The following is a 17,689-nucleotide window of genomic DNA, read 5'->3' on the forward strand; positions in this document are numbered from 1 at the left end:
AATATAACATAATAATGCATGTTCGCACTTCGCCAACATGACAAAAGCAGCTATCCAGGAACTTGGTTGGGAGGTGATTCCACATTCCCCATATTCTCTCGATCTTACGTCCTCAGATGTCCACCCCGTTCTCTATCCATCAATCTTCAAGGGAACTCTTCCGAATACGAAGATGCTTTTTAACTCCAAATCAGCAGATTTGTTCAGACGCGGAATCGGAAAACTACCCCAGTGTTGACAGAGAGTCATAGTTAATGTAGGAGAATATATTACTGATTAATTGCTGTCGTCTATTAATCTAAATTAAAAACTTTTGCCACAGCAAAAAAACGCCACGAACGTTTGCATCAACCGAAAACGTTCGTAAATTATACTTCCACTTGGGGCTTGATATTGCAAAATTAATTAAACTGTAGGTACACAGGGGGAAGATACTTTTTCGTCAAAAGAAAGTCCTCAGAATCACATATCCAACTGAAATTCTGGATGTTACTTCAGTGATTAAAATATGTACATGAACTGTTTCGCAGAAATGCCAACCTTGGTAATGGGTTATCCGTAATCCTAACGCATTCACCCTCCTTTTCGAAGAAAAATAAGATCTGAACCATATTATCAGTTATGTCAACCATCGAAGTGGATTATCAGTAATGCCATCGTATTTAACCTGCCTTTTATTTTTTTTTTCAAAAAGTCACATCTCAAACATATTAGGCTATATATAATTGCTCGTTACCTGTCAGTTCCTCTACGATAAAACATTCTTCGTGGCAATGGCTTCCATATAACAGCTACTTTTTTGCGAAGAGATAATGAGGTACTGTGCTCTAAAGAAGTTATGTAAACAACAGTTAGGAATTCGTGACCTTCGTGTCATCATTATTAACTTTGAATCAATGTGTCTTCTACGGTCATGGCGATCGCCATGAGGTATAGAAAATCACATAAACAGACATTACAAAACAAATAGTTTTCATAAACACGCGAAGCAACTAACTTGGGCATTTCTTTGTGCAACAGTCTTGGTACTTTTGTTATACTAGTGTCTTCCTACAGAGTGTTCACTGCCGCCCTCAATAAGCCCGCCATCGGTCCCTAATCCAGTCTTTACAATAATATCCCACCCCCTCAAATCCATTTTAATATTATGCTCCCATTTACATCTCGGCCTCCCCAAAGGTCTTATTCCCTCCGACCTCCCAACTAACACTCTATATGAGTTCCATACGTGCTACATGGCCTGCCCATCTCAAATGTCTGGATTTAATGTTTCTAATTATGTCAGATGAAGAATAAAATGCATGCAGTTCTGCGTTATGTAACTTTCTCCATTCTCCTGTAACTTCATCCCTCTTAGCCCCAAATATTTTCCTAAGCGCATTATTCTCAAATACTCTTAACCTCTGTTCTTCTGTCAAAGTGAGAGTCCAAGTTTCACAACCATACAGAAGAATCGGTAATATAATTTTCAGATTTTTTGAGAGCAGAGTGGATGATAAAAGCTCTCAACCCAATAATAACACGTATTTCCCATATTTATTGTGCGTTTAATTTCCTCCCGAGTGACATTTTATATTTGTTACTGTTGCACCAAGATATCTGAATTTTTCCACCTCTTCAAAGGATAACTTTCCAATTTTTATATTTCCATTTCGTACAATATTCTAGTCATGAGTCATAATTATATACTTTTTCTTTTCGGGATTTACTTCCAAACCTATCTCTCTACTTGCTTGAAGTAAAATTTTCCATAATAGTTTGTGGATTTTCTCCTAACATAGTCAGGTTTTCCGCATAAACAAGGAGCTCATGTAACCCGTTCAATTCCTAATCTTCTCTGTTATCTTGGACTTTAATAATAATAATAATAATAATAATAATAATAATAATAATAATAATAATAATTTATTATTATTATAATTATAATAATAATTATAATTATAATAATAATAACAATATTATTATTATTATTATTATTATTATTATTATTATTATTATTATTATTATTATTATTATTATTATTATTACATACAGTAATATGTACAGACTGTCAGTGTTCATTAGGCTCACTTGTCAGGTCATATATAGATGAATTCCTCTTCAACTAGGGTTTCAGCCCGCCTTGGGGATAAAGATGATTTCCTGTCGGAAATAATTTGTCCTGCAGCAGGAAATATTTAAATATAATAAATATTACCTACGTCATTGTCTGCTAGAACTATGTGCAACACGTGAACTCTGAACGTTTGAATTGACCAGTAACGGCTACGGTTAAAGGCTGGTTCATAATGAACCGAGAACGGAAATAATGTAAAATAAGTGTATTTAAATGTGAGCATTCACAATAGTTAATTGTCAATGCTCACATTTAAATACACATATTTTAATATTTCTGTTCTCGTTTCCGGTTTATTGTGAACCAGGCTTGACCGGGTAACTTCGATGCCACGCGCCAAGGACATTAAACAGCTAGAAACGAGTTACTCAACAGTTCTACTCGCTCCATCCCCCGCTCTAGCCAACAGCAGACGTATACTCCATCTCTTCGTGGGACAATGGAAGGACTCCTGACGGGCGTGTATAACGCCTATCTATACATAGGGTATGATCTCGCTGGTAAGTTGAACAAATTTCGACGACTATGAACGCAGAGACGCTTTTCATTTCTACAACGTCGCGGTTGCATAATATAGTGACGCCGAGTGTAATGGAAAAGGAGCATATTTGTTCGTGAAATGAAATGAAGGGTACACGGGAAAAATGAACAATGTCACAATGCTGTTAAGGGTGATGTCATTATCTAATTCACTGTATTACTACGAACTTTAGTGTTATTTTTACCAAAAGTGCTAAAGGAGAATTAAAACCGCGGATACACTCATCATTTCCTTCATTTCAAGTAGAAACATCAATAAATTTAGCAGTAATATACTGAAATAGATCAATATCTCACCTTTAATGGAAATGTGACATTGTTCGTTTTTCCCGTGTACCCTTCAAATGGTTCATTTCGGTTTCAAGCTTACCACCATTTTGGTGGGCATTTCATGAAATAAGTTATAAATTCGTGAATATTACGTGAAAAAAGTATTCAATTAAATGTATTATGTTACCGTACGTTTAATACATTTTTTTTTTACTCATATTACATGTCAGCATAACCAGTATAACATAAACTAAGCATGATTTCTGCATTTTTGCGACAGTCGGTGAGTGTTTTCCTTCACGCAGAAAAGCCCTCCTCACTGCCTACATTAGGACTAGCAGACGTTTCGTCTACAGATCTTTCGTCAACGATTAATTTTACCTGATTGTGAAATTCGACATCAAGATGCGTTTGGCAACTGAGAAACTCGACAAAGGGAATGTCGACAACAGATATTTCGTCAACGAAATATTTTGACTACTTGTGAAATTCGTCAACGAAATATTTTGACTATTTTGTGAAATTCGTGAATAGGCTTACTATATGTACACCAAATGAAAAATTTGGCGAGAATGAATGGAAATAATGAAGTGTAAAAGCGGAAATTTTATTTGTAGTATTTAATACATCATCTACGTTCCAGAACCGAATTTCTCTGCTGTGCTGCATTTTTCAGTGCTTCGAAGGGTGTGGTATAGGAATTTTCATCCCGCCTAATGTATAGTCTACTAATGGAAACACATAATCGTGTACCATACCATGCAGTGTGTATAGCTGTCGAAGGATTTCAGGAACGATCTTGAAAGTACCATCAGCAAAAAGTCGTGGGCTTCGTGCTAGGACACGTAGACAATCATCTGATGAGAAAATAATAATTCGATTGGGGTCGTGTTGCCCTGTGTCATGTAAAAGGAACCCCTCATTGGTAAAAGTGGCATCATTCAGTACGGTGCTCGTGTGACGACTTCGGAGAGTAATCATGGTATAGGTGATCATTGCTTATTTTGTTGACTGTTGAGCGTGTTCCTGTTCGGAAGTCCTGTTATTATTGCCTCATCATTAATGGGCTCTATTTCATCTCTGAATACGGCTACTGAGGGCTCGTTAGAATGAGCCTGTGCTCTTGTTTTGATTGCATGAACTTCCTTTACTTTAACTGAAGTAGAGTCACTAGCACATTGGTGGGGTCTAACGCTAATGATATTTATATGGGTGTCCACGTCGAAATTCTTGACACATGAACCTGTGCATGGCTCTCTATTGACACAGCGACAATATTTCCGTGTGTATTTTTATTACTTGCATTGTAATTGAGAGGCTGGGTGCAAGAAGGGAATTTTAGAGGATGTGTCCTTTTTAAGTAAAACGCTTTATTGTATTCTCTGATCTGTTAGGGTACGTACACGTTGGAGCGACGATAAACGATAAAAGAAGCAGCGATGCTATATCAGAGAGAATTGAAGCATGCATTGTCATTGAGGTGTGCATATTGGAATAACGATAAAAGTGAAGATACACGATAAAAGCGACGAAAAAGAAAAGTTCCATTTTCTTCGCTCTTGTCGTTCATATCATCTCTGATTAAGATAATATTAATCTGTATAATTACCGGTGGTTATCAATATATTCGAATATTAATCGATTTATTATTATTTCGGCACATTAAATTAATTATTGTAGATATTGGCAAATTGATCAGTTGTGTATTTATTCGTCATATGTTATGAGATCACAAGAACCCATCACAACACAACGAATTTATATTATCTTTGGGATGAGAAACGGGTTTAATTTTGTACGTATTTATAAAAAGTTATATTAACCTTGAACTTAGCAGCTGATATTTCCTATGTATCTTCTTTCATTAAGTGGATGTATAGAATATCTTCTACTGATAAATCAAAATGCTCCCTTCCCGCGTCCTCGTTGCTCCGATATGAACACTTGATTCTTTGATAATACCACAGTCTACTATATACAGTCACGAAGCTTGAGGTGATTTTTTGCAAATCTCGTGATAAAGCGCTCCAAGCGGTTAGCAACTAGAAACTATAGACTGTCCACGGTCGACTTTGGACTGTGTCGTATTTCCATCGAGTGCTAGCTCGTTGCGTATTTCACATTGGTGCTTGTGAAATGTTCGTTATTGGTTGTAATGAAAATGTCAAGGGCTAAAATACAATAATTGGAATAATAATATTTTACTAGAGACGTAGAAAAATTAAGTTTGCTTTAATGAAATTTATTGATCACGTTTTATTTTCAATTCTGGTGGGATTATTATTGCTTAGACCTACTTTTCTTTTTCAAAGGATATGTTTTTAATTATAGCTGTTAATTTTGTTGTTATTTTTATTTGTTACTTTACTAGAGACGTAGAAAAAGTCTGTTACAATAAAATTTATTGATCACGTTTTATTTCCAATTCTGGTGTGATTATTATTGCTTAACCTCATCCAACTTTATTAACTACGTAAGCCTACACTACAATTACCGGTACACTTACGTTACTCCATTAATTAATATTTTCATTATTATTGTTGTAAAGGGAAATGCAAATTAATATTTATTGGTTTCATAGTTAATTATAGCTATAATCTTGAATGAGTGCAGTGATTTTAGTAAATTTCAGTTCGTGTTGCACAAACAAAAATAATATTAACCTATTTATTGCATTTATCTTCGAGTTTATGGTGGAATTTAATATAGTTCATTAAAATAATAAATTAACTTTATGCATTTAATATTTCAATAATGGAAGGAAGGTGTTAATTTTTCCAAAAGAACACGACAACGAAAGTGTAACATATTTTGTCGTCTGCTAGGAGAGAGATCTGCGATGATGAGGCGATAGTAGCGATCCTAGTGGTGGGCAACTACCCATGTTTGCATTTTTACTACATATTGAGCTTCGCGACTGTATATAGTAGACTGTGATAATACCAAAGCCTCGCTAGGTCGTTTCTTTTATCGTTTATCGTTGCTCCAACGTGTACGTACCCTTACGCATATGATCACCAAGTTGTAGTTCAATACTTTGATCATAGAGGTCAGGAGTACCCAAAATGTAAAGGCGTGCATAGGTAACATCATTACGGTTTGAATTTTCAACATCAATTTTCTCAAAACTTGCATTTGAGACAAGTGACTTCCTTGCACCCAACCCCTCAATTGTACCTGCGATTGTCGTCCTCTAACATAGGTCGTCTCCTGTTGGACTGTAGTAGTCTTGGCATATCGAAACTTTTGTTTAGAATCTGCACTTAAAATCAATACACGCTTATACTCGTACTAAACATTTCGATTACATTTTCATGTACAAAACCATGGAAACGATAATTTCATTTTCAAAACCATGAAAGCGATAAAAATAATAATAATTGTATTGACGGAAAGTCCTTGTGCGAATTTTCCTATTGACTAAAATAAATGTAGGCGAAAAGACTGTTGACGAAATGACCATAGCCTTAGGTACTGTCCGCTGACCAAAAAAAAAAAAAAAAAACATGTTGAATTGGCTGTAGACGTATTGCTGTTGACGAAACGTTCTGGAAGCTACATTAGATATAGGAAAACACACTGTCTGCTAACAATTCACACCAAATTCATTGTGGTCCTCTACTAGTGCCCCAAACCCGCTTCGCATCAAGATATACAGTGTTAAAAGAAAATTTTTTTGATATAATTTTATTGCAGACTTATGAAAAATTATATATTTTGTTTTTTGCTCAAAAAATTGTTGCATGTTTTTTATTAAAAAATTGTTGCATAATAGTTTATTCCAAACTTATTAAGAAGTGGGCAATATTTTAGCATAAAAATAAATTTGCATATTTCTTCATAAGTTTGTAATAAAATAATATGCAACAATTTTTTTAGCACTGTAACCTCTGGTGCATGACATATTGCATCAAAAATGATGCACGTCGTATCAATCTTTGCTGTAGTCGACTACAAAAATCGATCATTTTTATAGCCATAGAGACAGAAAAGTCAAGTGTACGTAATATTCACACAAAAATTACAGATATTGGTGTTACCAAGCGACGACGAAGTAACTGAAACAAAAGCCACAAGCATGTTTTTTAACAATATTCTGTGTATGTTTCGTAGTTTTTGCAATAGAGGGGGTAGGCCTATATTTCGTGTTAATTGACACATTACGCACAATGATCCAAATTTCCCGTTAATTCGTGTGTTTGTTTTGCTCGAAATAATATGGTATTTTACGTATCAGGAAAGGGTAAATGTAACAATGATAGATATTGTGAAACATATCGTGTGTATTGCTTTACCAAAAAATACGGCCCCTAGCAACGGTATATGGATGAAGTTCGTCAAAGCAAGTTGCCAGTAAGCTTGATTTACAGGTAAATTATGTTTGACAAAAAACATTATTCGATTAACATAGCGTTTGTTCAACTATTTTTCCATTTGAGTACTTTGATTCTTAATATAAAAAATATGTCCTCACACCGTTTTTATAGAAATGTTGTAAGCGCCGAAGTTATCCCATTGGAACAATATTCAGAAGAAATTAATATTTAATCATCATCAACATAGCTCGGCCACCCCTATCCCTCTTCAATATGTTATGTGAACATGTAACATTCTCCTCTGTCGTAAGAGAGGTAAGGTGAGGGGTAATCCCTGTACTTTTCTTACAAACGCCTTGATGGATGGTAAGTATAGTCGAGTGAAAAATGCAATGTTTAAATTCACAAATACTGTATATTTCTAGTAGACTAGTGGGCCTACCTACGTAAAATACAATTTGCACAAAAATATTAGTTTCATATATTTGTATTGTATGTAGGCCTACATAAGATGTGACGTTCTATAACATGTTCGCATACAGGCTACAATGAAGACTTAAAATATAAAAGTTAAAACGTTTAGTATGTCACACTTTGTTGCTATACATTTGTAATTCCTTCACAATTCATTGTATTTATTTGCGAAATACATCTTAAATATTATATCAAAAGTAAAACTATTCTTATCATTACTAAAACTTTGTACCAGAAGAATATTGAAGAATTTATGTTCATATTTTCCAACGAATTCTGCATGTACCAAAATTAAACATAAATTGAGAAAAAAATGTATTTGACTATCTAAGCGTGATGGGGAAGTTGAAATATGTTCATTATACTGGATTTAGTTTTGTTATTCTTTCTTGTACCTATTACTGTTACAATGTTTCTGAATGCAACAACTTTTGTCTCCTTTTATATCAACATGGAACACTACAAAATGTGGTATTTTCCTCATTTATAAAAAATATTCCTCAACGTATTTCTTTAGAATCTGTGGGCACACAACGTCTTGCACTCCATACTTTTGGTGTTTCGCTTTGTAAGTAGGAATTCCAATTAATCGGTTTATGTAGGTATGCTAAACGTATATTTAAAGAAAGGTAAAAACGTAGTCCTCAGTTACTTGTTCAATGTAGACAACTAGGGTGCTATTCATAGACATTTCGCTAGCCCGCGCTACGAGCATGCTAAACTAGCCCCGGCTATCGACTGGTTACTTGTACAGGATTCATATCAATTCATATCGCTAACACTGGTTTATGAATACGAAAAACGTTAGTTCGCTGAACATCCACCGGAAGCCCGCGCTAAGGATGTCTATGAATACGGCCCCTAATTGCCAGTGGCGTGCGGTGCTATTTCTCGATGGGGAACAGGTTAGCAGCAGCAGCAGCAGCAGCAGCAGCAGCAGCAGCAACAACAACAACAACAATAATAATAATAATCTGTATTATGATTTACATTTACATTACCAATTCCTTGTTTTTTACTTCATTTAATGATAATAATAATAATAATAATAATAATAATAATAATAATAATAATAATAATAATGGTTTATTTTAACTGGCAGAGTTAAGGCCATTCGGCCTTCTCATCCACTCAACCAGTGCGACACAAAAATACAAAATTACTATATTGCTAAGGAACAAAACATAATTAATACAATACAATATAATACATAACAATTCTGTTACCTTCCCAACACTCCAATGAAATAATTATGTACTAGTAATAACATTAATAATAATAATCATACCTAAATATAATTAAATCATTAAACTCGATTATGATTATAATTACAACTTCAATTTGTCTGCATCAGTAAGAAATTGTTTAGCTTTGTCTTGAAAGTAGTTATTGTCTGGCAGCCCCTAATCTTCTGAGGTAGAGAATTCCATTCACGAGGGACGGAGACAGTGAAAGAGGATGAATAGTGGGATGTTCTATGGGGAGGAATTGCTAGGATTTGGCTCTCTTGTGACCTGGTGTTTAGATTGTGATTGCAGGATAAGTAGTTAAACCGGGAACGAAGATAATTTGGAGTAGAAGTGTGGAGAACTCGAAACAGAAGGGAAAGCGAATGAAGTGATCTACGGTTATTGAGTCGCAGCCAGGATAAATATCTGAACGAAGGTGTAATATGGTCAAATTTGCGAGCATTGCTGATGAATCTGATACACATATTGTGCACACGCTGTAGCTTGTTCGAAAGTTCAGTTGTCAAATCTGTAAGTATTATGTCGCAATAGTCAAACAGTAGTAATAAGAGGGTTTGCACTAAAGTCTGTTTTAATTTTGGCATTTACAACTTAATCAGAAAAAGAATATGTTAATATAAAACAAATTAATGATATTATATTGATATTATTAGGCCTAAATATATATAATACCGTTAAGTAAAAATAATTAAACCTAAATTAAACCTACAATGTACTGCTTGACGAGCACCCAGTTAACCATTTCACAGAATTATAGTAACTACTTTGAAAATGTCTTGTATAAGATTTTGTTTTAGTTTTAAGTTCTGTAAGGAGAGGAGTAGGTTTGCCATTCTAAATAACCGCGCTTTCTCAACAAAATTGTTCGAACTAAACGCTCTCGACTTAAGCTGATCGAACACAACACGCGATGTCTTGGTTTGCATCAGGGCGCTCGCGCTCGGTCTCGTTGAATTTGGAACTGGCAGGAGTCACATGTTCCAGTGCCATTATTTCGTCAGATTTAACTTAGGCCGTAAATGCGTAAATCGTACGGATTTTTTAAAGGACTATTGTATAATTTCACACACACTATTATCTCACACGAAAAACTCTTCGAAATTAATTATTTTCCGAATTATCATTATATAAATAAACTTACTCCGCGAGGGAAGAGGTAACTTGTACAGTTTGCAGCGATACTCGGGTAAGTTCGTGTCCGCTCGAGCCTGCTTCGTGGGAATTACAAATGAGGCAGTGGAACGAGTGAACAGCTTCAAATACTTCGGGTGTACTAGAGAATAAGCAATAATATGAGCTGCTGCCAGAAGTCAAAAGGTGGATAATAATTCCAAAGGAAACTTTTAATAGAAAAAAGAACAACTTATGCGGACCTCAGGAAAAAGAACTGCTTTGTGTGGAGTGTGGCATTGCATGTGGCAGAAATATGGACATTGCGACTAGAAGCATTTGAAATGTGGATATGAAGATGAATGGGGCGTGTGAAATGTACAGACGGAATAAGAAATGAAGCTGTGCTGGAAAGAGTGGGTGAAGAAAGAAAAATGCTAAAACTGATCAGGAAGAGAAAAGCGAATTGGCTGGGTCACTGATTGAGAAGAAACTGCCCATTGAGGGATGCAACGGAAGGAATGGTGAACGAGAGAAATGTTCGGGGCAAAAGAGGATATCAGATGATAGACAACATTAAGATATATGGATCATTTGCGGAAATGAAGAGGAAGGTAAAAAATAAGAAAGATTGGAGAATGCTGGATTTTATAGTGACTATTACACTTTTACTATGCCATACTACTTTTGCCCAATAAAACGTTACGAAAGGACGTATTTCAACCAATCATGGCTGCTTATCGCTACATTTCATCGCTTCCCTAGCATTTGTTTCTTTGTTTGCCAACATTTCAAACTGAAAATTCTTTACGGTACTATAAAACATGTTTTGCGATCGTCATTAATTGTTTCCCGCATAAATAGTTGACTGAAAATGGCGGCTCCGTTCAAACATTTTGGTGAAGGTAACATTAGTGAAATATAATTTAGTAAGGCAATTAATATCTGTTTTATTGTATTAGTAGAGCAGCTATGGGGACTATCAGCAAAGTAGGAAGGGAATGTTTCCTACTCACCTCACATTCGTTTGATTAGCAGGCGAGGGGTAAGGCAGTTGTTGTGCTAAGTCAAGTGCAGTGGTGGATTCGACACACCTTGCGCATCAGTAATTTCTGCGCTGTTAGTTCTTTTTTCAAAATCTTTACAGTCTTTTGTTTGTATGAAGTACATGATGTATCACACAATAATTATTACAGCCGCCTACTATGATTAGGCAAATTACATATTCTTCAATTGCATAACCATTCCTTTATCATGTGCACGAAAAATTCTTTAACTGCCTTGTGATCGACATAATAAATTGTTTCTTTTTAAAAACAAGAAAGAAAAAAAAACAAAACTCCATTGTCATTTAACTGTACAATATATTAAAAAATATAACGATCAATGTAATAAATTGTTTTTTAACCAATAAAGAAAGTAACTAAGCTTCATTGTCATTTAAGTTGAAAACATATTAAACACAATATATTGATCAACATAATCAATTGTTTCTTTGTAAAACACTAAAGAAAGTAACTAAGCTCCATTGTCATTTAACTTTAAAACATATTAAACAAAATATATGAGATATGAATGAAACGAAATAATACTGTAGGCCTATACTGCTAGTTTTCATTTTTTGTTGTTGATGGCCCTCGGAGTTTCTTGTTATTAACTAAAAAGGAAATATTTGGCTCTAAAGTAGAACAACTCAACCGTAATAATAATAATAATAATAATAATAATAATAATAATAATAATAATAATAATAATAATAACAATCCGTGGCGCTACAGCCCATGAAGGTCCAGACCGACCAGCCGGCTGCTGGCCTCACGTCCATATGCCGAAGCAGAGCTGAACGATCATCCAATCAAAATGAGGTATCGTGTGGTTAGCACGATGATCCCCCCAACCGTTATAGCTGACTTTCGCAACCGGATTTCGCTACCTATCGTAGCTCCCCAAGTGCATCACGATTCTGGGTGGGCATCGGTCCTATACACTGCCCGAAATTTCACAAGAAAATTTCTTCCCCCCATGAGGAATCGAACTAGCGCGCATTCCGTAACGCGAGTCCTAGGCAGGATGCCTTAGTCCACGACGCCACGGCGCGGGACTAACTCAACCGTAATACTGAAACTGAATGCATGTCTATGATCCTATACCTGGAGATACTTTTGGTCATATTCATTTTGAAAAGAAAAACTGCTCACAACAGTAAGTTGAGCCAAACATAGATACAATACCCATTGCAAATGTGCGCAGATTAGGTAATTGCTTCTCTGGTAGGTATTTAAAGAGATCTAATCCATTTTTTCTTAAACACTTTACTGGCATGCTCGTTTGCAATTCTGTAGTGGCTCTGCTGCTTGGGTAACATCAAATACAAATGGATTATTGAACAGGCACATCTCCTTGTCAATTGCAGTTACTTCTGAAAATCTTCTTGGAAAGAGAACGCATCAAATAGGCTTAATATGCACTCAAAGTTTTAAATAAGTAAGTTCAGTTCCAGATGCTTAACAAAATAATAAGTAACTAAACCCCGAAAGGCCGAAAATACCATAAACATATTTTGTTTTGTATCTTTTCACAAATATTACGAAAATAGCTTTTCAAATTGTAAATAAATACTTGTAAGATCACCAAAAACCACTTTATGCTTCTGATCAAAGTGGCGTTTAATATTGAAGCGTTTTATATGCGCAAGTTTAAATCCGGATATTAAACAGCACACTTTCTTCTTTTTGTAAGTAACAAGAAATTCTTTCTGCCACTCTTTCTGAAACTGACGTCCCGAGATCGAAGCCATACCCGCCACTAAATGAAGCGTGTCTTTACGAAGCACAAGGCGGAGGAGATGGTAGGTGGAGGGGATGGTCGGTGGAGTGAGGTAAGGAGGCTTTGAGTGCAGTGGCCCTTCGGAGTCATTTTTCCCCATGGTTGTATTAGAGTACTTTATTTCTTCTAATCTTTATATACTTTCTTCTAATCGTGTAATAGTCAAATCTCACTCGAGTTTTGATTTTCTCTAGATAAATCAAAATCTCTAGTGAGATTACTGTTGAAAAACCTGCCCTTGAGCAGGAAACTGAATGAATAGACGACCTGCCGAACAAGCGGATTACACTCCAATTGTCCATTAACATTAACGTAAACGCGATAGAACATAATTTGAAGCAGGTCAAAGTTATACCACAGCCAACAACACCACCACCTTCAAATTCGTTGCCACGTGGAAGCATGTGGTCACAGCTGGTTAACATTCGGCAGGTCTTTGAGCGGCCTCGTGCGTAACATTCGGCAGGTCTTTGAAATTTAATTGCATTATTGTTTTCAATTTCTTATGTCGCCGCTCCAATCACTCGCCTCAATTTCAATATTGCAACCAATAAGCTGCTTCCATTATTAAATGATACCTACTTGTCTAATCCACGTGTACTAAAACCGAGGTTGCAATGTCTTGTGCTGAGGACGAACATTAAGGTATGTGATTAAAAATAATTATTAAAGAGTTATTATTAAAGTTAAGAATGTCAACGTACTCGTATACGAAATAATAATAATAATAATAATAATAATAATAATAATAATAATAATAATAATAATAATAATAATAATAATAATAATAATAGCCATTTAACAATATAACAAACTAGTGCTTATTCTTATCGAGGAAGTAGACGTGACAACGTGACGCTTAGAGTGAAACCTACAGAGCAACAATCGGTCGGAAAAATTATGTTTTAAAAGCACACCGCACGTTATTGTATGATGCCGACATGTTAAGCATGAGAGCGCCGCGATAATACATTATTTATATTGCCCATTGAATAGGTACAGTCGAAGAGATGATAGCCTAGACTTCTACTGCATTTCCGTTTACGTAATGCCATGTTTGTACTTTTGCAACTGTGCAGGAATAATGAGAGGTAAACAACAGTTGTCAGTTAAAACCGCAGCTTCTCTTGCGGACATCTAGTTTCCATTTGCGCACATATTTCTGCGATTTTTCCAACGCTTGATGATGTACTGTACGTAGCTATCACTGCAGCTGTTTGATTATAGTTGCTAAACAACCACAACATTCATGACATTCAACAACGCTTCATGAAATTGATACTAAAACTTTGTGTTGTACTAGTAGATTATATTGTAAACTTCTTCTGTAAATATTTCAACTAGACTGTGACTATAATTTAAGACTTTATGGTAGTATTAAGTTTTTTGACTTGTTCCATATTCTAGCTGTGAAGCAATGTACGAATACCATGGAATGTTAATAAATACAATAGAATGCAACGGAAGCGAGAAAAAAGACATTCACTTTGGATTAACAAATATCACAAAGGAAGGGATGAAACTAGTAGAGTCATGATTGAGGAAATGAAGCTAGCCGAAAAATTACCTTTTTTTTTTTTTTTTTTTTTTTTTTTTTCCAAAATTTTACGCGAATGTTACGATCAGATTTTGAAATTATATTACAATTGATTGGACCATAAACAAATAAATGCAATACTTTTTTCGTGAAGCAGTTCCAGCAGCTACCAGACTGGTCATATGTTTAAGGTTTTCAGCCATTTGGGAAGAGCTTTCGAAATTTAACGTTCATTCGCTTTCAAAGTGTCAGTTCCTACTATTTCACGTATTATAAAAGAAGTTTTCCCAGCGATTGTGAAGGCTCTGTATACTCATGTAAAAGTAAGATTTTTTTAATTAAGTGTTATTAATTTTAATTATTGATAAAACATACTAATGAAGAAAAATTAATAAGACAAAATAAACTTTTTCTTTACAATCAAGTCCTTTTTTTCAGAAGTAGACAAATAATTATGTGCCTTAAATTATTTTTGATTGATTGGATTATCGTTACAGAGTATGATACGAATACGTAAGAGTATGGAGAGGAGGTCAAATAAACCATTAATTATTGTTATTTATTTATTTATTATGTTTTATTTCGATCATTATTATTTTCAAATATACTTCATTACTACAGCTTCGTTCTGACTTATTATAATGATAATTTGCATTGTATAATCACCGATTGTCAAGTCCAGAAGGTTCGAAGCGTCTGTAAAAGTGAAATCTTTTCCGCTATCGCTGTGGTTTGTGGTATTCACAACTAAACAAAAACTTTTACAGCTCAAGTTTGAATTACTAGTTCCCAGAGTTGAGGTGATGCGGGAATCGGCTAGTGAAGGAGTATCTATTTGAGCCTGAGCTAACAGATTATTTTTTTTAGGCATCTGGTAACTCGGGCAGGGATTGGTAGCTGCAGGTACTTGTATATCGGTGTGCATTATAAAGACTGAAACTCAGAAGTAAATAGCCCTACTGTAGCATTTTGACTCATTTCCATCTCAAAAAGATCATTATTGATTCGTATTTGAGCAATTGCCTGTAACCGTGGTTCTTTTTTATTTTTAATGCTTTCTTCCACGTATGTCCTAAAATAAGTATAATAATCTCGTTTTTTAATGTTTTGTTTCGTATTTCGGACCAAAGAACAGCCTCTTTCACTGATTTAGTTTCCTTACAATGAAATTGTGTTGCATGATTTCTATCTTTAATCATATGTAAAATAATTTTTAGAAAAATTCACACGCTAAAATAATTCAGAAGTTCCGTGGTTTTTTTAAATTTTAATGCCTTCTTCTACGTATGTCCTAAAAGAAGTTTAATAATCTCGTTTTTTAATGTTTTGTTTCGTATTTCGGACCAAAGAACAGCCTCTTTCACTGAATTAGTTTCCTTACAATGAAATTGTGTTGCATGTTTTCTATCTTTAATCATATGTAAAATAATTTTTAGAAAAATTCACACGCTAAAATAATTCAGAAGTTCCTTCCGTTGGCTCTTGAGAAGAATCTAGTGCAGTAACTATTGACGCCTCATTTTGATTACTGTGATATTATCTTCACTGGCTTAATACGAGAGTGTGATAAAGACTACAGCGTGTTCATTATGCATGTGTTCGATTTTCAACATCCGTAGATCTGACCTATCTCATCTACACTTAATATGATGTCTTGGGTCAGATTCAGAAAACTAAGAACAGTTATTCAGTCTCTCACCTTACTCCTCAATATTCTTCAGAACTATAACACTAAATATTTGGCTTTTCCTTTTCAAAATTTATCCTCCTATCACGAAATAGATACTCTTCACCGTCTTTGGATCACATTTCTAGAACACTCTACCACAGCATCTCAAAGGCTATCGGATATGACCAAGTTTTAAAAATTAACTAAAATTGCACTTTTTCAATTCACATTCTCTGTCACAGTTTTATAAACAAACTCAGAGAGAGAGAGAGAGAGAGAGAGAGGGAGGGAGGGAGGGGGAGGGAGGGAGGGAGGGAGAGAGAGAGAGTGTGTGTGTGTGTGTGTGTGCGTGCGTGCGTGCGTGTGTGTGTGTGTGTGTGTGAGTGTGTGTGTGTTTTCGAACTGGTAGCCCTCAGTTGCTTGACTATGTTCCAGTCGATCATGGATTATTATTTTGTATGTTAGTATTTTATTATTTTCACTTGTCAAATTTCATTGCTTGTGAATTTTGTGACCTGGTGGAGTGTAAGAGAAGGCCCTATGGTCTTAACTCCGCCAGTATAAACAAAGAAATAAGCAAAGGAAAAAAAAAATAAATAAATAGGCAGGCGTACAGACAGACAACAGACAGACAGACTTCGGTTTTCTTTGCTTCTGTGTGAAGCCTATGAAAGTAGGATCTGAAACTTTTAATTTTGTTGGTGGCTACTTTTCTTATTTCCAGCCCATACTTTTCTGCTAAAAATTTATGGACACCTCCCTTTTCTGACGGTCCTTATCATTTGAATCTGAGATTTGACAAACACAAGAATAATTCCTAAATTCCTGAATGAACTCTATTCTTTTCTAATTAGACAACTCCATCACACTCCTACACACAGATAACCTACAAAAATATTCGACAAACTAGTCGAACTGCAACGGAACTATACAAATAGGTCTTTTCACAATGAAAACAGCAGCTCCTACGCAGGACCTGAAATCAGCTGGTGAAGAAGCAGGTAGATGCCAATGTCTCCTGGTCCCAGAACGGGAGACTCGCGCATATTTGCTCAAGGCACGTACGCACAGATTTTATTCCTGTCTCTCGCCTTGCGCATATCTTAACTGGCAACTGTTGCTTGCCTCTCATTATTCCTGCGCATTTGCAAAAGTGGAAACGCGGCTTGCGGCTTAAAGCCGCGTTTCCACTATTGCAACTGCGCAGGAATAATGAGAGGCAAACAACAGTTTCCACTTAAAACGTCGTTTCCACTTTTGCAACTGCGCAGGAATAATGAGAGGCAAACAACAGTTTCCACTTAAAACGTCGTTTCCACTTTTGCAACTGCGCAGGAATAACGAGAGGCAAACAACAGTTGCCAGTTAGGCAGATATGCGCAAGGCGAGATGCAGGAATAAACTGTGTGCGCCCAATCCTTGGACAAGTATGCGCGAGTCTCCCGCTCTGGGACGGGGAGACATTGACAACTATCTGCTTCTTCACCAGCTGATTTCAGATCTTCCATAGGAGCTGCTGTTTTCACTCCAAACATTTGTATAGGTTCGGTGCTTTCGACTAGTTTGTCAAGTATTTTTTCA

At 35.5% G+C, this 17,689-nt stretch overlaps 1 protein-coding gene across 2 annotated transcripts in view; it reads left to right on the forward strand.

Annotated features, from left to right (window-relative positions):
* Window positions 1-2,485: 2,485 nt before the first annotated feature.
* Window positions 2,486-17,689, forward strand: part of LOC138710601 (very long chain fatty acid elongase 7-like) — a 47,076-nt gene continuing 31,872 nt past the window's right edge. Inside the window, exon 1 of one of the 2 annotated variants that reach the window (XM_069841604.1) lies at window positions 2,486-2,616. In XM_069841604.1, coding sequence (XP_069697705.1) covers window positions 2,556-2,616 — 61 coding nt within the window. In that variant the 5' untranslated portion in view covers window positions 2,486-2,555. The remainder of the gene's footprint in view (window positions 2,617-17,689) is intronic. The other variant, XM_069841605.1, reaches the window with a different exon arrangement.

The sequence above is a fragment of the Periplaneta americana genome, chromosome 12, assembly GCF_040183065.1.
Source record: "Periplaneta americana isolate PAMFEO1 chromosome 12, P.americana_PAMFEO1_priV1, whole genome shotgun sequence".
Classification (NCBI taxonomy): domain Eukaryota; kingdom Metazoa; phylum Arthropoda; class Insecta; order Blattodea; family Blattidae; genus Periplaneta; species Periplaneta americana.